Here is a 22,945-nt window from a genome sequence, read left to right as displayed (position 1 = left end):
CTGAGCCAATGAACACCAGGCCAGCCAGCCAGTAGCCTTATCCTGTTAACCACAGCTTGATGCAAAGGCTTGTAACGATGCCCCTAAAGGTGAATTAAACAGAATTGGACAGGAACAGGTAAAATAAGGAAGGTAACCAACAGATGAAAAGAAGGAATTCAAAGTAAGCAGAAGAGTACCAACCGCAGTTCCTTTTTTGTTAATGATGTCTACAGTAAAAGAAAGAAAAGAAACACACGGCAAACCCAAACTAAGAAACAATTAGAATGATATCTACCGAACAATGTAGTTTGTTTACCATAGCGTGTCCAATGCCTGAGTGCTTTGTGGAGAAGGGGGGAGAAAGGAAATTAAAAACTGTGAACAGAATAACGATTGTTACTCAAAAAATATGATGGTTACTACCATGTTAGTACATTATTCTGAACGTTAAAAGGTCACGGTTAGTAGAATGACACATTCCATGAATGACATGTTAGTTTTTAAGCATGTTAGTAACATAGAAAAAGGGCAAAATAAGTTTACGAGAAAAAAAGCAGACTAACGGATATGCCTCCACAGTGTTACCAGCACTGATTATTTATTCAGACCCTCAGTACAAAGCCTTACTAAGCATCTTTGCTACTACACTCTAGCAGCCCCATATTTCTAACATGTCTCCTGTTTTCTTGCACAGTATATGACTTCGACAGACATCAAATGGTTTTTAAGATAGATTGCCTAAAGCACATCAGCTGACCCTCTTTAACGAAAGTCCTTTGTTGTTGTTTTTTTAAGTTTTGTTTACACCAAATCCCTACGACTGTAATTTACAGCACACATGGGAAACCTTCTCAACTCCCATGCCTCCTTCGGTCATATTGATGGACTTTAGGATCACTTTACTGCAATGAAACAAAGCAAAGAAGATCCCGACACAGAGAATGAGTAGAATGGATATCTGTAACTTCCCAACTAAGCATGCACCTACGCATTCTTAGCTTGCGTTTGACATCTTATGTTTTTGCCACAATGTGAGCAGGAGCAAATCTAGAACATTCTAACCGTTCTCGATGTCCCTGCAACCAGTTTACACAGGAGTGCATCCACTCACACTTTGTATCCTGAATGGAAACTCACTTAATTGATCTTCTTAACCTGGATGAATGGCTGCAATTACCCAAGTTTCAGTGTTTTCCTAATTAAACCTAGAAAGGCACGGAAAATGTAATTGAATTTAATATAATGTATTGTGCTGGGTTGTTACTCTATAGGAACTATTTATCCAAATGTTTAGAAAAATAATATGGTTTAGCTACTGTAACGAAGAACTGAGATGTCTCCTATCCTTTGCACAACACTTATCGGTTTACTCACTTCAGATGTTCTTTCAGCAAAATCCACAGACGTGTCTAGGAATATTTTGTTGTGATTTCAACAAAGCAGAGTTAAAATCTGTATCTTTATTTGCCATTAGTGAAATAAAGGAAGGTTGAAATATGTTGCTTCTAATGCAAAAGACCAGGAGGTTAAGGAAACGTTGGCATTAATTGCAGCTAAGACAAAAGTAAGCACACTGTTAGCCACTTGTAAGATGCAATTAAATGCTAAGCAGAAAGTATATCAGTATGCCAGTAAAGAAAGGACTCACTTTGCAAACTAATTAACACAGCTTCTGCTGTTGGCATTACATAAACCATTGCTGTGTTTACAACTTGGACATCAAAGTTAAGATTATAAATCATACAACTGCTTAAACACAAGTCACAGGGTGACAAACATTGATACAAAGCATGCCCTTCTCAATAGCTGTTAACTGAGCTTGCCTTGTTTAAATCAGGAAATGCTTTGACAGTCATTGCTAGCTATGACTCTAGAAATTAAATTAATTTCTAAGTGCTGTCAGCTCAAAATGTCTCATTATTTGCTCATCTGACTGACATTATTCTTCTAGCTATCTCACTGATACCCTGTTCTGCCACAGTATAATGCAGGAATTTTAAAGAGAGAATAGACTGCAGCTGCAGATGCTTTTAAACAAAGCAGCCTTTTTTAGCTTGGAAACAATTACTATACACAGGGTTTTTTACCATATACTAGGGTATTTAATGAAGTGCCAGGGAAGCTTTAACTAAAAACTTCCTTGATTTCAAAACTCATAAGTTCTAAGGTTCTAACCATATCTAACCCCTAAGGTCTAGATATGCCCCTGCTCAAATGTGGTATACTTTGTTGTATTTTTATAGACTTGTTATTATTTATTTAAAAATTATGTTTTAGAATGATCTGTAAAATTTGCCATTTTAATCTGAATTTTTGTAAAGAATATATATTTTTTCTTTGCTTATTATCCTTTGTACTGTTACCTGACGAAGATTCCTTGTTACTTTGACATCATGCCAATCATTGTCATTAAATTTCCCATTCACAGGCTCCACCAGAGCTTCAAAGGCTCCCGACCCCAAATTAATGACGAGAGAGACTGCTCCGTTTTTCAGAGCAAGATTGACGTAGTCAGCCGATTTGCCCGTATGTAGCATCAGTCCATTCCTCTGTAGAGTTTTGAAAGACAAAGTAATTTCATCGCTGCTGCTTTGTATAGGGTTCAAGGATAAGTCATAGCAGAAGTATTCAGACCCTTTGAAGGTGGCAACGTATTCTTCTTTTCCTGTAGAAGATAAAAACAAAGAAAAAGAAAGCTCTTAGTGGCAATACCTGTACAGTCCATGCTATTATTTTGGAATACAAAACAAAACTAACAAGATCCACTGCTGTGTCCATTTTCTATAATTTCAGTCCATCTGCAAATAAGACAAAAAACATCTACATGAAAGATTAGAGAGGATATAAAGATGCCTGTGATTAGCAATAATGTAACAAAGCAGAATGAATCAACTTCATGGTAATTAAAGCACAGTTCCATTACCCTGCTGCAAAGCCCTTTAGGACTGGACTCCACAGAAGAACTAAAATCACAATCGGACAGACCAACAGGAGGGATTTGGGAGAATCAACAATGATTGAAAAAATGGCCACAAATGCATTGTCAAATGTTATTTAAACCAGCAGTTTTTCAGCAAGAAAGGGACCCTGAGAATGCAGTGCCTGACCATACACAAGACTAGACAAACTGGTTACACAAAAGCCACCAGAGTTCACATGTGTTAAGGACAAAAGTCCTTAACTGCTAGTTTTAACAGTATCTTAACTTTGACTTCAACATTTGGCCAATTATTACATTTTCCTTATTTATCTTAAATAAAAATTTGATTTCATTCATGAATCGGAACAAAAATTATTGCTATGCACAATGGACAGGCCGAGATTTGTTATTGTACTAGACTTGTTTACCTGAACTAACATTAGATTTAGAATCCATTAGACTCTACAATTAGTGCTGAGGGTCTGTGAAATCACTGGATAGAGTTTACAATAAGAGTGACACTTTCATATCCTTTGTGTGGCTTGTAAATGATGTAATGCAAGAACACTCAAACTAAATTGATTCTATTTCACTTAATTTCCCAATACTCATGTACACATCTATCAGCTAGTATTTGAAATTTTCTGTGCATGTGTATTTCTCTGTGAAACTACATGCATTTACAGTCAATAAATTCATTCCAATATATCATTTGTCACATTAGTAGTTACGAATGTATGTCAGGAATTCGTTATTTAATACATGGTGCCAATTCATAAAATACCTATAAAAGAAAAACAAATGTTTTATTTCATACAAACTTCACAGAGACCTTCAGAATATATTCAGCCTCAGCAGGCAGTCAACACATTATCAAGCAGTCTCATTCCTCGAGGTCAACAAAAGGCTATTTGTAAGCATATGCCAAGGTCTTTGGTAATTATGACCATAAATAAACCACAGTTTTACCTTGTGCTTTAATTTTTAAATGTGACACACAAATCCATAATCTACTCTGCCTGCTCCCTGGGTCTGTACAATGCTTTAATACATTCTGAAACACAACTTTCTGTCATGCAACCAAAGCTTTAGTGTAGATATCAATGACAAACTAAAATGACCTTAACCTTTTTATAAGAGTGTACACAGAGAAGACACTGAGACTGTTAACCTTTGCTCCTGTCCTCTGAATTACAAAATATGAAGAAGGTTAACACCATTTCAAAGAAGCTACACTACACTTATAGTGTTACCTATGCTTTCATAAAGCACGAGACAGTACTTTTAAACTGGGACAAACACTTTGGCATCCTACAAAGTGCTAGCACAAAAGACTATCAATACACAGGAACATAAGGTAATTTCCATCAGTATATGTAACTTTGTCTCTGTAAATACATATATTCAATTTCTATCCAGAAGAGAAAAGATAGCAACAATTTGGTGAGCTGTGATAAACTGCTGCATTGTTTGCTGCTCTCAATAAATCAGTGAATATCCGTTGAAACCATTCCCAATCGATTTGAGTTTCTAAGAAATCTAAACAAGGTTAAAAAGGGGCATGTCCTTAATGATCTTTCTTTCATATTCGAACACAAGGCCTTTAATTGAATTACATTTTCCTCAAGGCTGGAAACAAAAACACAAATTAGAAAGCATGCTGCGTCTTTGGTAGGAAAGGGAGGATCCTGCAGTCATCTGATGATCAGCACTCAAGCCCTGTGACTGACAAGGGTCTATTTCATACATGGCCTGTTGGATACCCTATCTGTGCAATCACTGCAGGTAATCTCTGCAGCTTTATGCTATGGTTTGCTCTTCTAGTAATCAATAGAGTTATGGATTTCACACACAAAAGAGTGCATAGAAGGTTTTTTGAATTTGCCCATTTTCTATGAAGCCTGGGAAAGAACAAAACACAAAAACTCATGTACTGTAAGGAGTACACAAACTCATCATCACCAAGAGACTTGCCTTAATTAAAGATCTTAAAATAAAAGACAGATTATTAATAATCCCTAGCATTATCATCATTTTACATCCCAAACATTATCAATGTGCTTTACAGAGGAAACCTACTTCAACTCCAACTAAAATGCTTCACCCATTTGTTTTTTGTGCTGGAGCAGTTATGCACCAGAAACCCCACTACAGAGACTACCAAGAAGAGCCATAACAAATTGCTTCCCTCCTGAATTAAGATCAAGCTTTAGGGAGGCCTGATTATACAAGCATAGAATGGAAATTATCCTGGATACCACTCCTGTTCTTTTGAAAAGGGCCATGATATCTCGAATGATCAAGTAGTTAAAACCTTGATTTAATGTCTCATCCAAAAGACGTCTCCTTCAGAACAGCTTCTAGTCATCATATTTCTATACCACTGTGTGTAGTCAAATTGCTTTTGGAAGTTTCTGGTCCAAAAAAATAGGTGCTTCCCATTGACCCACAAACAAAACTTGCAGCTCTATCTTACAGCGTAATGATGACTGGGCTCAACTTTGATTAGCTTCTGAGATCTGACAAGATCAGGTTAAAAGGTGATAATGCTGATCTTCACTCACGTATCACACTCAAAGAGCTGTAAAGAAGAGCTGTCATCTTCCCATTATATCATTTGTGAGGTACTAGGTTTCCCCCTCTGTAAACTCGGGATGAAAGCCATTTAATGGGCTCAGACACACTACACATCAATTACTATGCCACACCACTGAACATCAGAGAAATCAACCTTCCCTATCATGTTATGTACAGTAGCTCACTTAAGTTTGCTGGACGATGTACAGTAAATAACTGTAAACAAGCAAAATATTTAATTGCTAATATTTAATTAGGAAGACATAATTTTGCTTAATATACATACTTTTTTAATCTAAGGTACAGTACAAACCATATAATATATTACATCTTTCGCTCCAACTGTTTTTTTCTGTCCTTCAGTAGCTAATTGCATTTGTTTTATTCTTTGATAAGGGTTATAATATACAGAATATACGTTTCTTCGTTTGGAGGTAGTGCGAGTTAGATGGCAAAATCCTGTCAGTGAAAGTAGTGTGAGATTTCCAATTATTTAGTTTAATTCTATATTTTTAGAATGTTTAAAAATCATGCCATTATGGTATTATCTTTTTAAAATAATGGAAACGTTTCAGGGTGCTTAATAAACCAGATTTACTCTAAAAGTACCAAATGCTCCTTAAATTTAATCATTTTAGATTTCATTACTTTCTTTTTTCTGAGACAAAGCTCTGTCATATCGATTAATGCTTATTGCTATTTTATAACACCTATAATTAAAGATGACACTTGGTGCTTGAGTTATTAATGGTTTAGCTGAAGTGGCACCCATAGTTCAAAAGATGGGCCACATATTGATTAAATAAAACTTGTAAAATTACTAGCTATTCAAATCCAATTAAGAATGCAAAATGCATTAAGGTTCAAAGTACAAGACAGCACTATACAGTCTGAAAACAGGGCAGTCATTTGCCTTAGAAAAAAAAATCATTATGCCTAATATTTCTCAGTCTTAAATCATCTTAGATGTAATGAATGCAGAAAGACTAAAAAGTAAAGCAAAGAAAGTAGAATTTTCTTTACAATTATGAATTGCACAATTCAGTTTTATTTCAAGGGGAGAAACTGTACTCCTTGACAAGGCATCAAGACAAAGAGTAATGTTTAATGGTGCTTTTTAGCTCTCTGGGACACCAACGATATCATGAATCTCTAAACAGAAAAATGTGCTGTAGGGCAGAATATATCCTGTCCTAGCATTTGATTTCTTAATAAAACTCCAAAATAGCTTAAGTAAAATAATAAGCCACTTTCTGCTGACAAAATGAAATGTATAATTGAAGGGAAAAAATGCACCATAAGAATCATATCAGTTTCCATGGCTAGTTCCAGACTTCACCAGTTCTCCGTGTGTATATACAGTACTGTGCTTATAGAGTGTAATGCCTTCCTCTTACTGCCAGAGCTGATCCAGTAATATTCATAGATGCTCATTCATTCAGAGAGCTCCCAGCAAAGCGAGCTGTGCCAAAGTGGGCCAGGCTGCCATTTTTATCTTCAGTCAGGTTTCATTTCACCAAGCCACAGTTTAAAATGCTTGTATTTGATATTTCCAGTGCAAAATGGGAGACTGCCAAGAAGTCTGTAAACTACTGAGCTATAAAACAAATGTTTCTTCTCAAATGATCACTTCATAACATGCTGACTTGGGACAGGCTGTAAGGTGTTAGTGACTGTATAAATGTTGCTACGGGAGGTGTAAAACTATTAAAATAAGAAATATGTGTTTTAGAGTTTCTCTGACTTGGTTTCTTTGAAAGCAAGACATGGTTCTTATTTCTTATTCATTTATGGTAGTAATAACATGACTAAAATTCTCAAATTTAAATGATATAGATATGTGGCTTATTGTCTAATACAGTACCTAGCACTTATGCAGTGTGTCCTGTAGATGCAGCAGACTCTACTATCTATTACTGTAATCATATTTTCCATCAGAATCTTTTTTGAAAAGGAAAGAGATTAAAAATGCGGTGCAAAGCCTTAACAATAAAATGGCATGAAATATTGTCGAACAGTATGGCAGAGGGCAATAATGACTTACAAAAACAGCATTAATTATTAATATAAACATGCTTTCATTTACAGTTCAGCTTTTTATTTAGTCACGTATGCACTCTTCTCATGGGAACAGATACAAACAATGAATAAAAGACATATTATATTTTTACCTGCAGTTGCTAACATCTAGTCAATATGAATATTTAATTACCTTCTGCAGTACACACATTTCCTTGAAACGGTTTCTTAGCTCTGGGCTGAATGCATACAGTATATACTTTCTACATAAAAATACTTTGGTTAAAAGATAGTGATACTTGTCCCCCAGTGGAAACCAATGCTCTAGTATGGTGATTGGGGTCACCGTGCCTTAGAAGATGTCATCCTATGACTGAAATAGTAAAATAAGGTACTGACTACCTGGTCTTTAAAGATCTCATGGCATTATTTGAAAGGCTATAGTATAATCTACTATACTGGGCTTGAACTACTGTATATGGCCAGCCTGAAGTTCTTCCTTATTTCTGGGGGATAAGCAGTTTCTAATTCTGCTGTGCAGTGGATCTGCTGTTAAGGGGTACACTTGTCTAAACTATTTTTATTATAATTGTTAATTTAAATATATTATGTGAGATTGACATATGGAATTCACTTATCTTCCCAGTAAGTCTTAGTAATAAACCACGGATACTGATCGGATTAGACTACTATTAGAGGCACTACACTAATATTAGAAAAACTATAGTATATACTAAAATATATTACATTCTGCAAAAAACAAATTTGACAGTAAATATAGATGCAATTATACTTTTCTGGATATAGCCATAGCCATAGTAGATCACACTAAACCACGTATAAACAATGTGAATGCACAGTCAACACTTGCCTACAAGATCAACCTTCAGTTCTGATTGTTGTTGTTCTGGTTTTAAGCTTCACTGTTAGATAAAACAGCTGCAGACTTTTCTTCTGAAGGACAAATTTTGTTCTCAAATTATAAACGGGTAGTTATGAGGAATATTATTATATTTTTATCAAAATATTTTTGGAAAAATAGCTGATATTCACTTGATATTAAATGAAATGGACGTAGACATACATTGTGTTGTTGGTACTACATCAGCTGGAACAGAAGATTTTTATATGATATAAGTGCACATATTGGTTCATTCCCATATAAGTTGAAATAAAGGTCATCCACAAATGCAATGTGTTGATTTTCAGACATTTTCTGATACCTCTGCAAACTTCTACCAAACAATATCTTTACCAAGACTCATTTAACAACAAAAGTAAGTCTAGCTAAGTACCACCCATGGTTTTCTTTATGATGTTTTCCTCCAGTACAAGCCAGCTGTCTCTGCTGAGCTTAATAAGGTTCCTTTTTCATAAATAAACTATTTTAGGAACTGTCATTGATCCATCAGGAGAAGGAATAAGATACTTAATATGATTTAGACTTGTCACTGTTGTCAAGGAAAACCTGCCAATTTCATATAGCCAGGAGAGATCAGAAAAGCAATGTTCAGAAAAACAAGGAGGACTCTACTCTAATCTCTAATATGACTGCTTGCATCAATTAATACAAAGCAATACCAGACCATAGTCTGTCATAACTCAAACTACAGCTTCCTCCAAGTAAAAAGCCCACAACAATTTAGTTTAGTACCTGGATTTTATTGTTAATAATAATAATAATAATAATAATAATAGATTGCATTTATACACAACATTTCATCCACAGTGAAGTGCAGCAACCACCTGGAGAACTCAGCCGCTATTTGTCAGCAGCTTTACTAGTATGAAAAGTATGAAACTGTTTTACAAAATGCACTGACAATGTAGCATTATCATTTATAGAGGAGGTGAGCTTTTTACTGATACGTTTAATTTTCTAAACTATTTACTTGTGGGTTATTTATACACGGAACTTGTCACCCATAATCATTCCCATAAATTTTACATCTCACTTAACTCAAAGTACAGTACAAATATGCCAAAATAATGTAACCTCCTATCTGATAGGGTTATCAATGGTATACAGATACAGATACACTGATGAGCTGAAGAAGTACCTGTTTTGATTTCATATAATGTTTCATTCCATTATGTGCCATGTTAACATGAAACCATTAATTAGAAACATTGCAGAAATTTTGTCTTGAAATGAGCAATCTTAGGCTCTTTTACCAATCTTAAATTACAATAGTATCCAATAACTCCCCAAAGGACAAGTTATAGCTACATTTAATATTAAAACGTATGGATAGCAATGCAATATAGTATCAGAATGAATAATTTGATTATACTGTATTTTATTTAAATACACCTATCATTGCACAATTACCAGAGACAGATTGTGTAGCTTGTTTTTTTCAATGGTTTTTCATTACTGGCTTAGTATAGTAGACATGACATATTGATGCAATACTCTATTGGATTTAAGGAAATATTTGAAATAAATATCAAACAATAATATGGAAAATATTATCAATTTTCCATATTAAAAGATCAAAGAACCATGATAGATGTTTAGCATCTTTAGACACCTGACACGCACCTGACACGCTCTCAAAATGGAAACATCGTAAAATTAGTTTGACTCCATGAGAACTTTCACTAACATAACCCTGCCGCTGTGGACATAAAGGCCTGGTGAGCATGTTGTGAGATGCTCCATTACTCTTCCTGTGCAGTAGCAGACAGCTGATTGAGACTGTCCATTCACAGTAGTCTCCTTTTAGTAGTATTGATACTGTATGTTGATCCCACAGATGTTCTGATGGACTCACGTCAGGAGAGAATGCTGGTCAAAGAAAGACTTCTATTCTATTTCTAGTACAATGTGGTCTTGTATTATTCTGCTGGAAAATCAACTGCAGGAACGGAAAACTGTTGGCGATGTTACCCAGGCCCGAGCTGTCCTTAAACTGCACCAAAGATTATCTTATAAAAGGAGGTACTTCATTGTATGTTCACAATTCTGTTGCCCCAACTGGTTGGTTTACGGAATGCAATACTGAGTACAAAGCTCACTGCAATATCTCCACACATTTTATCTTCCTTTAGGTCAGTCGAATGCAAATGGTATTCAACTCCTATTTCTGATGCCACCTCAGAAGCCCTTTGGGTCCCAGGTATTTCACCCTTCAGCTATCAACATTTTGACCCTGAACAGCATTTGAGAATGCAGACCTTTCCTTATGCAGATGGCAACCTATTCTCATATTTCCTAACGCGTCAGGTATTTCTTCCTGGAATTTCTCATGTTGTAGCCACTGCAGTCTGAAAACATTTATGCAGATGGACCATGTGATCATCCTGGGACAATGACCGTCCAGTGACCGTCCAGGATGGGGCCTGTCCCATACTAAGATTCCAGGATTCTATAGAATAGTCTGCAGATTGCTAAAGCAGACATTCTCTAAGCAACGTCTCTCACAAACTGGATGCCATCAATCATGTCAATAGCAACAAGATGATCTTCAGTTCTCATTTGGGACATGAATATATCTTTCAGGTATTGCATTAATTGAAATCTTGTCTTTTGTTTGACAGTTAATACACATTCTTCAACAACTCATGTTGGCTCATGTTTAACTTTAATCAGAAAATAAGGAATGAGTACCAACTTACTTTGACATGATGATCACATGACAAGACTTCACTATTTAAAACGTGGCAAATATTATTGAGCCATTGATGGAAAACCCAGTCTGCTGCAACTGAATTGCGCAACTATATAAATATTAAAACTATGCCATTAAAAAGATCACCAATGTTTGAGTTTCTAGCATGAAATTTGTAGAAAGTTCTCCATGTTTTGTAGAAAATAAACTGAAGCCTGATTTTTAAATATTCTGTGAAATGCCACGTTGTTTATTAAACAGAAAATTTCACCCCAGAACAAGACGGGGTGATTTTCACAGCTACAGTAAGGAAAATTCTCAAAATCCATTTCATTAATGTTAGTTATTCACAGATTTAAAAAAGTACATTTAATTTGCTACCCCATCCAACTGATTTAAGCAACTCTATCCTTAGTAAATACCTCTGGCTTTCAATTCAGTGAAGTAGGGCTTTAAGGTTATAAAAAAAAAACACAGCACTAATGAGACAGACACAGTATTTGACATGGAAAGTTAACAGCATACCAAACAGAAATTGTGTGCCAAGACTGGCAGTTTGCAGAGGACAGATTTATTTAAAACACTGTTATAAGATATGCATTTCACACAAGGTCTTTTTTGATACAGGAACACTCTAATGAGACAAATACTGCCCTGTCAGTGCGAAGGTCTTTTCAGCTCTAGAAAGTGGTAATTAGGCATATATGCCACTGAATCCTAGAGTCTTGCTGGGATACTGACATGCAGATAGAGGTTCTGGTCCTGTCTGAAAACATACTCAGATACACACACAGATAACCATATGCAAATGTAAAGGTGAAAGACATAAAAATAGCATATATTGTAAATGCCAGTTTGGTGGCATAATGACTTGGTGGTTAAGTGCTGGTTCCATGTACAGGTGTTTCGGGATTGTGGGTTCATTTTTGGAATGTGCCTTTATCTTTGTGGAGTTTGCATGCTAATATTTGAGTTCACATGGGGTTTTGCCAGGAGCTTCAGTTTCCTTCCACCTTGGGAGATGCTGAATTAAGATTGGTTAGTGTCCCTTAATTGTTCCCGAGTGCTTGTGTGTGTGACCCATGATGGACTGACATCCTGTCCAGAGTGAAGGGATTTTATGATAACGGAGAGAGAAAAGCAGAAACGCTGCATATGATGACACCTGCTGGGAATGTAATAAGCTATTGATCTCTAAAATTACAAGATCATACCTTCAATTTGCTTGACTTGCATGCTTCAGTGTGTTGTAAGATCTACTTCTGAAATTGAATTTGGCATCCAGTGTGTTGTTTTTCATATGTAAAAAAATATAGAATCATTGTGCTTCAATATATCCAAACAAGATGGACTGGAATAATTAATTTACAATAAAGAAGGACACTGGACTGTGGCAGTGAGCCTTGTTTGTTTCTTACAGAAAAGCTAGTGCCTGACAATCAGGATTCACGAAGAGCTTCAAGATTAAGGCTCATTTCTGCCGGCATCTGTGCTCAGGGCAAAACAAAATAGCATAATGTTTTCTTACTTCCAATCTGTTCTAATACCTGATAATTAGGATAAAACTGAAAACCTGTTATTTTATGAGACTCATGGTTAATTAATTCCCAGTTTATACATTTGTACATTTAAATGACCTCTTATAATTTTTTCTTCATTAATTTTGACATGCATTTCTATTACAGTTGTTTAAAACTGTGCTGCTATATTTGCCTTGCAAATATCTGACACACTGCAAATTCACTGATTAGCATGTTTTAATACATAATAAAGCCAAGAGTGAATGGGGATGTGACGCCAGGTTGAGAGGTCGCTCTGTTCTGGAACTCTGCAATGCTAACACACCAACAAGTGATGGAAAACACTGAGCCCAACTCTTCACACTGTTAATGATGTTCACTTCCAGCTCAATTCGGAAGAGATGTAGCAGCAAAACCAGTGAGTGTGCTAATAATTAGCTCAAGCAGACTGCCCGTCACCTCACAAACCCATACTCTGTTTTGTAAGTATATTTACATAATTCTACAGCTAAAACACTTCTTAAAATAAATTGCTATTTGTGAAAGGGCTGCTGCTTCTGGAATACACGTTTTGTAAGTCTCATGACAGTCAGCAGAAGAAACAAAATCTTTTGTGTCTTATTTTACAAAGAACTCCAGTTTCTCTCTGGGGTCATGCCATCATGCTGTACGTAAAGTAAATTGGAAATGCTTTCAAAATGTACCTTTTATCAACATCTGAGGAGCTTTTATCAGATGTAAAATACTCTTCTGGTTAAACAGAGAATGAATAAAATTTTACATAATGAGGCACATTCAGTGTGACACATTATAACCACACAGGTAAATTCAAACAAATAAACAAAATTAAGAAAATCCATTAAATGCTTTAATTTTCTATAAAAAATATTCTATGCTGAATGAGATTACTAGAGGAAAACATTTTTTTTTCCAGCTGTTACACTGGTCCTCTCGATTTGATACTTTATTATTTTTAAATGAACAGTGCCAAATGCCCACTTAAGAAAGTATTTAATATTGTACTATAACAGAGAAGTATGACATTTGACTTCAAAGATTAATTGTTTATTGTTCAATTATATTCTTGCTTAACAAGAGTGGAATGATAATGACTGTATTACGCAGAAGGTTCCATGTTGGTGCAATTCCCAGTGAGACAGTTGTTTGTGTCTTACATGCTGGTTGAAATCCCAGTCATGTATCAATCTTGCCTGAGAGAACTGAAAGGCTGAATGGGTAATTCTCACTGGAGAAGAGTGGAGTACATCACGTACCCAGTGATCCTTCATAGGCTACAAAACGATTTTTTTTCTACAGAAAACAATCCTACTCATGCATGCTGGTCAAACCAATTTATTCAACTACGATTTTAGCACACAAGAAGTCTCACAATGTAAAGCTTTGACAATATGCACTGAATATTTCAATACAATACATTAATGATACTTTGGGTGCTGACATCTATTTTCCAAAAAATGTATTAACAGATTTAAGTGTCACTGTGTTTTTCACAATTTGTATGGCATACACCCTCTCAAAGAGCACGTCTTCCCTGTTATTATTTCAGATTTGCAGATTTTCTGCTTATACTTCCTGCAAAGGGCCATGTACTGTATACTGCAAAATATTTTACTGAAGGATTTTTCTTTCTTGTCAACAGTTCAGAATACCTGAGTATCTGAGAATTTCAGTACTTCAGTACTTGAGTACTTCAGTCATTATTTTTTCTTGCTTTATGACTGCGGCTAGAGAGATTCTGTCCATCCTAATGCACAAGCCCTACCATGGAAAAGACAAACACCCAAACACCTTTACAGCATGTTCTTCCTATCTTGCTACTATCCAGGCAGCTGAATCTCTCCTATTATTAAAATACCACTACAAGGTACATTGACTTCTTAAACACTGCGACAATAGTACAGTTTATTTTTTAGAATTTTATAACAGATAGCCTTTACTGATTTTGAAATGGACTGGCAGAAAGTGTGCCAAAAGGCTGTTTCCATTATTTCATGACACAGACGGGGCAGTCCTTCACCTTTAGAAAGAGGGAGTAAAACCCCCCTGCACTCTGCAGGGGTGAAGGAGCACAGGCATTCGCTGCACTTTCACAGAGACGCAAAAGCCAGTTGTTTTCCAAAGAGGGGCACTGTTTTAGATGTTAATGGGAAGATAATGTCAGACGAGCAATTCACTGGGGGGAGAAATTCACAGATACAAAGCAGGTGGCATGCCCTCTATGCTTTTTAAAGCAGTCTTCTCATCAAAATTCAGCTGGTCATTAAAAATCCTTTTGTTATCTTTGATTTATTCGCACACTGTGCCTACAGAACGCGAGCTGGCATCTGTGCTGCGGAATGCCCTGATTGCTGTGGTGAATGCGAGCAAATACACTGTATGAGAAGGCAGACAGCGTGAGGCTGCTAAGAATGTACTGTCAGCAGGATCTGCAAAAGACCAACAGATTCCACCCTAATTGGTATGCTGGGTAGGCTGATAGTCAGGAAACAATTCTGAGATGTTGATTTTGTACTGATGCTGAAAGTCAGCCTCTTGTTTGCTGCAGGAAAATGAAAGTACACATTCTTACTGGAAGCTTGGCTTATTTCACATATATTTGGCTTTGCATTTTATTCTAAAGCACAGAGCATCTAATCTCTTTTTTTACTGTTTAAAATATACAGTATACAGTAGTTACAACCATCAGCACTGTAACAAGGAGTTTGAGCAATATTCTTCAATATCGAATTCATATATAATAGGCAATACAAAATTACTTGCCAAAGTATAATTATTCATCAATAATACTTCTTCAAAGTTTATTGAGCATAAACTGTGGCAGTTGCAAAGATCTAACAAATTATTTTAAAATAAATGGAATCTAGTACTCATGAATGCTTATGAAAATACTGTATGTCCATTAAAGAATATCCTGTAAAGGAAAAAAGATTATACAGTACAGTATATAATTCTGGATCTACCAGAATACCTACTGCACAGGTACTGTATGTAAATGACATCTGAAACATCCAAACGATATATGAAATCAGAAATACACATACACCCTCAAACACAAAGTGAATCCTTGCTATATCATTATTATACATGTGTAAATATTATACATATGAAACACATGCAATAGTAAAACACATTACAGATCAAGGACATTAAGCACACAGAATAAACCACAATTAGAGGGCTCTATTAAATAAGATGCACCAGATGGAAACACCTTTAGCTGTCTTGGTACCTGGAATTTGGAAGACGTAATTAATTCTTAATAATTTTACCACCTCAGGTAGGGCATTATGAATGATCTCTGGTGCATAAAAATAACTAATGAGCTTGGGAAAGACCTGGTTCTTACAGATAAGACGTCCTTAAATTATTAATCAGCAGTAAGACATTACTATGTTCTTTATAATTAATTTCATGTTTCATGCATTTCCCTTATGAGTGTTCTATAACACTAGCTGATAGCTAATTCCTTTCCAATTCCTTGGTAAGACATGCCACTGTATTCTCTCCTGAAATTCAATATCTGTTTTTTTCCATTATTATATGTGCAATTATTTGATGTCAAATAAAACAGCTGGGTTTCATTCATGGATGTGTGTGTCCCCCCACTGTCTTTATTGAGCATTTGAGAAAAGCACTTAAAAAAATGACAAAAATAAATAAACAAATACATAAATTGGCTTGCAGATTAAAAACAGACTTTCTAATCAGGCTTCCGTGGGGAAAGACATTAAACCTCCCAATCTAATCATAACTGTCTCATTTACGTACAGTGACACAGACATGTCTACAAGATGCCATATACCAATACAGGAAAAGTGTCTCCTCCAGAAAATCTTTGCTTTAATCATATCTGCCCAGCAATTTACATAGCCAAGCCAAAATAATATTCCCATACTTTATTCTCCTGTAAAGTCTCTTCTCTGCCCCCTCCTCTGTAATGTGTCAAAAATGTGGATTACTTGTTCATAGAGTAAGAGCCTACCTGTACCTGGAAACTAAACAATCTTGACCTGTCAGAGTCCAAAACCAGTATTGAATCTTCAAAAAAACTAGGATACAAAAAATATGTTTCCTAGTGTGCACACACCCACATGTATGCATTTTATTTAAAAATATAGAATCACTAAGACAAAAAATGTTAAGGTATACAGTATATACTATTAAGTAAGATATGTGAGGTATGAACGTATATAGCTACCTGTAGTTAAAAACACTGAATTTAAGTGAAGGGATGTTATATTAAAATGGTATAATGTACTCTATTACTAATAGGTTATCTAAAATACTATGTACAAATTTGATATTGCTGCTCTAGAATCAGTCAAGAGAAAAACGACCACATACTGTACAGTATCTTCTTATTCTGGGGTGAAAGGAAATGTCTTACTGTATATTGACATGTTGAAGGAACTAAGCCTTTTTCATCCTGAATAGACAAGATTATGAAGGAACTTTATACACATATTCAAAATCCCCAAAGGAACTGACGAAGTCAGCCCAGTTCAACCCGGAGGACTGCTTCAGAATAAACAGTGAAAAATGAATCACAAGATGCAAGTGGTAACTATGCAGAACTGTTTTTGAAAACTGAGACCAGGAGGCTTTATCTAAAGGGCTGTGGGAGTATGGAACAAGTTATACACATATTACTGTATGCTGAAGTCAATACTAATTACCAAATTGCCTCCTTTCATTTGTAACTGTTCTTGTGTTCTTTTTAAATGAGTCCCTCTTCTTTTAACAAAAGTAAACTACTCTTTTCAGTATTACCATTGACTTGAATTACAAAAGTAATAACTGAAAAAAATAATTTCAATCATCTAACATTGCCTCTGCTCTGCTTTATGTAACGATTATAATATTATTAACATTTTTGGCGGTGTGGTGTAGATCAATACCTCACAACAAACCACTGAGGAATATTGTCTGGTGATACTGAGATCTACTGTGTTCTTTATTAGTGGCAAAGTATGATCTTGCAATTTAACTTTAACAAAAGCAGAAGAAAAATGATATTACACCCACTGTCAAGCAATAATATAATTTTTTAGTAAATGAATAAAACAAATTATGGAATGTGTACACATTTTTCAAATACACCACTAGGAATGGAATGAAGTACAGTACCAACAGATGTTGTTGCATTTCCTGCTGAGTGTTGAGACAGATTTATCTGTTTGAAATATGATTTAAAATAATTCTAGCCTTAAAGCAGAGTGCAGCTAACCTATGTGACTCTTAATATTCCAACAACTCTTAAATATTAGCCAGTAAAGCTCACCTTTTGTGTGCTAACTGTACAAAACAATATTTTGATCCTCCTTTAGGCACATTATTGTAATGAGCTGCAGCATTGAATGCTGTCTGGCTGATAGCCCTATACAGCTCTAGTCTAGTCTACATGTGAAAGTGTGACTTAGAGACACACAGTGAATGGAAGTGTAGTACAGTATTCATCCATTTACTCTTTGCAAACCTATAGAGACAGGACAGGTGGGTGAGAGATTAGGTTAGATATCCACAACAAAGTAGCTATGTTATCAGCTAAATAAGGAAAACCAAATTTCTGGACAGTAAAATGCAAGATACAACACACATTCAGCAGCCTGCACATAAAAATTGACTTTGAAAGGTACAGTATGTGTGGGTAGGAATATATATTACATAACTATTTTAGAAAATGTGTAATATGTTGATAATACTGCAAAATATGTACAGGTAAACATACTCATACAAAATTAAGTAGGGGGAATTATATCATTATCTTCAACTAGCAGTTTCTGTTTTGTGGAAGTATTGTATATGTATTAATACATAAAATCCTTTGTGTGATTTTAATGAAACAACACAGCTGCAGTGAAAGGCAGGGACACCTTTTATCTAAGTCTTTCCACAAGACCGAAGTGTTAATAGGGATATGCAAATAACAGCAGACTAAAACGACATGTGTGTTAGAAATTTCCAATATGAATTATGCAAATCTGGAATCACTAAGTTGCACAAGATATTCAAGATATCACACACATTTAGCAACTCCTACAATGGAAAATATACTTAGAAGTGTATGTTCTACTGCAGGTTAGTCACTACAGTAATTTATTTTTGAAAAATATATCTGTGATTCAGGTCAGTAACTCAGTACAATGGAATATTGGTATTTTTATGGCTGTGCACAATCAAAGCTACTTGTTTCATTTATTTTATTGCAGTTTTTTCATTTTTTGTTTGGTAAGTATGGATACTATGATTCTCACAAGGGATGAATCATTTTTCCGAAAATCAGGTCCACTATTACTCATTCTGACAGAGGCTATTTGTTTCTGAAGGCTGTGTTTAGGACATTCTCTGTGACACAGGAGGAAGGAAGGAAAATCTTTCTTGAAGACAGCCTTAATCCACATCCAAAAGAAGAAAGGAAGCAAGATTTATAACTCTTGAACCACAGTCACTAAATACAAACAGGACAGAAAACACTGTTGAGAATTCTGGCTAGTGTGTATTTCCTGGCTGACAAAAAAAGTAATTAACAAATGTTCAAGGACCACATTTTGCTGTGTATGTTACAGTAAGCAACAAAAATAACATCAAACATTTATAGCTGCAGTATGTCTAAGCACTCTACAGAACATCTAGTGCTGTGTGAGATTTGAGAGGTCTCGGACAAAAACAGAAAACAAATACTTAATTCTCTGCAAGAAAAAAATGGTTATCATCATCATAATGAGGAGGTTTTATAGAGGACCTTGTACATGTACAGGATGTACAGTGCCTCGGAAAAGTATTCACATCCTTCTGACGATGTCTACCTTAAAAATGATTTCACTAGTCACAATAATCACCGAGAATTAGATGCTTCGTGAAAGCTTGGAATACTTGGTGAGACAGGTTTGGCTTAAGGTGCTTGGTTAATGGCCAGCCCCCTGAATCGCATTCAGACTGAGTAAGTGAAAACGGAAGGTTCAGAGTTCAAGATAAAGAGCTAATTTCCGTAATAATGGTGACTACTGTAGATCAGCTGTGTGAGTTTGACTTGTTGCTGTTATCCCTCCTCAACTGCAGTTAATAACTTCCATGTATACATATATTTTTTTTTTAATGTGAGTACTCAAACTGAACACAATTATGGGTCAAGCAAGATAAATGTCAGCACAAAATACAAAAAAACGTACTCTTTCCAGGGCAAGATCCATACAAACAACACCCATGTATCGCAATAGTGATTTTTTCCAGAAACAGCTTTTTATTAGACAGACTGCTCTTTTATTCCTTTGTTTCTTGTCATTAGTTAAATTACACCACAAAATGAGGTTCTCATTATAACGCAGAATTTGACTTAGCCCTTTATAAAATGATAGCATTTTGTCTTTGGTTCAGCAAAGAAACAGTTTATTTCTTTTCATTCTTTTTTACTGGAGAGAAAATGGACTGTGTTTTATTTTATATTTTCCCAGCCGTAATGTCTGCTAGCTATCTGCTTTTAAAATGGACATTTGTCATTTCAAGTCAAATCTTTACCTTAGTGCTCCAGTCTTGGTATTATAACAGCTTGTATTACAGTAATTTATCAGAAGTGTCAAGAACAGAAATTATCTCTGTCAAACACTCTCTACTACAAAAATGATTCACTTTTTTTTTTCCCTTTACAACGAAACACATTTTGGCTTTGCCTTTAATTTGGTCGTGATTTATGTCTGAAGCTGCCTGTATCCTCTCAAGCCTGCCACAGGCACTTGGTTTAGACCATTTTAATTATATGGATGGCAAGCTCAGCTTTATAAATCCAAAATTAGGAAGATATTTAATTTTATTCTAATGTTTGTGTGTTCAATATGACACAATTGAAGCTGTTATTCTGAAAGCAAGTGTTAATAAAGCACTGTGTAGTATCTAAAACTTTATTAATGGTTATATGAGGGTAACTATTAATGCTCAAAGCATTTGACCAGCATTTTTTTTCCAACAACTGGTAAAACCCAGAAAGCATATTTTATTTTTTTATAACTTTAACGGTTATTAATCTAAATCTTAGTTTAGCAAAGTGACTAATGCTGTACTGCAAGAATGTAGGTGGTATTTGAATTACTCATGATTTAACAAATTGTATTATTATTCTTCAAGAAACCATCTCAGACATCTCCTGACAGCATCAGCAGTATAATTATTATAACTAGATTGTGACTAACATTTGATATGTTTTATTAAATGCATTTTTAGGATTCTGTTTGTCAAGTAAACACTGAATTTCAAGGCTAGAGCTTCTGATTTTTCATTTTGAAAGCTCTACTGAAATACATGTAAAGGGAGAGCGCTGTCAGCATCTGTCTCTTTAAAACTTCAATATTTAACATTCTAATCAGACATCCTAAAAGCTACATTCTTATATCACCCTAATGCACTGGATAAAATTCTCCCAGCTGAAATTACTTTGTTCTTGTTTATTTTATTAACCACACACAAGGTTAATTTACAGGGAATATGATTAAATTTGCAAGCAATAATGACTAGAGAGAAGGTGGTTGCAGCGGATCTAGAATGTTTTATTATTTAAATGCTAAACACATTCTTCAACAATAACTCATTACTGAAATTCTATACATATTTTCCACTTTTCCTCTTCTCGGTGGGTGACCTTTTTAAATGAAACCCACCTATTATAATTTACAAAAAATCCTTAAGTACATTTACCCTAATACTGTGATTTTCTTTATTGTAAGAAATGAATTATGTGTAAAAGATACCGGGAGATGCATTTCAGGTGATCACAGACTTTTATGAAGTATAACAAAGCCATGTATTATCAACTAAAAATGAAAGGCTTTTCTTCTAAGCAAGAACCACATTGTGAAATTACATAGAGATATGTTTAAACATAAAATGACCTCATCAGTTTGAGGGCCATATCTGCAGCACTAATTTCCACATTAATGGCCAGTTCATGTCTCACATTTAAAATGCAAAGTAATGCGATTTTATGTCAATTACTATCAAGTAAGCCTATGCTTTTACATTTAACTTTCTGTGCTTATGTAAGTGGACCACAATAATAGATTGTTCCAAGACTGCAGTTAGATACCTACAGTATGCTTTCCAGATCATTTCAAACATGCCTGTGTTTTTATGTGCTGTGTTGACAGCAGCAGGTATACTTCCATGAGTTGGCAGTATGGAGTAGTAGTTCATGTTGGACTCTTCATCCAAGAGTTGTGGGTTCTAATTCAAAAAGAGGACATTATGGCTACACAATTAAAAAAGATAAGTTACCCAGATAAAGTATGTCAGAGAAGTCAAATGTTATATATGGACATAAAAATATCCTTGTAAAATAATTGTAACCAAGTCATTTTGCATAAAAACTTCTAACACCTTAATCTTTTCAAAAGGTTTCTTTCTTTTCCTACTTTGACTGGAAACATTGACATAAAAGGACTTTTTGATTTTTTGGATGGAGAACCTACCTCATTAAAGGGACACAAGGACATGCATACAACATTCAAAAAGGATAAAAACCTAACTCTGTACCACAAAAGCTCCGTATACAAAGACTAAAATTTTCCAACAGTGTCATTACAAAGAAATCTGCCAATTAGTGTGAATTTGTACAACTGTTAAATTAATTAATAATGCTACAAATTATAAATTACTAATAATAACATTTAGAGGTTGATGAAATAGGCAGCATGCAAAACAAAGAAATACTGCACTTTAAGACTGACTTTGATGATTTCAGATTGACAGTACCAACCTTTCACTCAAAAGCCTTCATGGCCAGCATATTCATAAAATGAATTATTAATGTACAAAAGCACAGGAGAAGCATATAAGATGAGCTATTAAATTAACTCCACATTCTGCCATCAGAACAAAAAATAAATATTCGCTAGAAAACATTCTCTCACACAAATGATGACTGTAATAGCTATGATTAGAAAGAAATGTCTAACTACAGTGTTTTTTTCTTATAAACTAATACACATAAGCGGAAAACATACTGTGGCAGTATTGCTAGGCAAACATTCAAAAGATGTCATGTTATCTGAGTGGAACAACCGCATACTGTATAACAAAAAGCAGATGTATCTGTATTAGTATTATGATTGGAATTTCCATATATTTAAAGTAATGTTTTCAGGAAAATGTGATAAAACATCTTAATTCACACGTTGGTTATCTTGTGTACTGGAAATAAACTACACAAGCTAAAAACTTCTACTGATGTCCATAGAGATCCCCTGCAAACATGTTACAGAAATATCTGAAGCATGTGATAATTAAGAGTGAAGACATCAAGGCAT

At 35.0% G+C, this 22,945-nt stretch overlaps 1 protein-coding gene across 26 annotated transcripts in view; it reads right to left on the bottom strand.

Annotated features, from left to right (window-relative positions):
• Positions 1-22,945, bottom strand: part of nrxn1a (neurexin 1a) — a 352,697-nt gene that overhangs the window by 242,899 nt on the left and 86,853 nt on the right. For 18 of the 26 annotated variants that reach the window (XM_088610470.1, XM_088610478.1, XM_088610489.1 and 15 more), the window contains 2 exons: positions 2,346-2,647; positions 278-322 (listed from right to left, as the gene is read on the bottom strand). In XM_088610470.1, coding sequence (XP_088466596.1) covers positions 278-322; positions 2,346-2,647 — 347 coding nt within the window. The remainder of the gene's footprint in view (positions 1-277; positions 323-2,345; positions 2,648-22,945) is intronic. The other 8 variants (XM_088610481.1, XM_088610497.1, XM_088610486.1 and 5 more) reach the window with 2 other exon arrangements.

The sequence above is a fragment of the Lepisosteus platostomus genome, chromosome 17 (genome assembly GCF_059453375.1).
Source record: "Lepisosteus platostomus isolate fLepPlt1 chromosome 17, fLepPlt1.hap1, whole genome shotgun sequence".
Lineage (NCBI taxonomy): Eukaryota > Metazoa > Chordata > Actinopteri > Semionotiformes > Lepisosteidae > Lepisosteus > Lepisosteus platostomus.
Note: the sequence above shows the minus strand (reverse complement) of the source record. Positions and strands in the feature narration are given on the sequence as shown.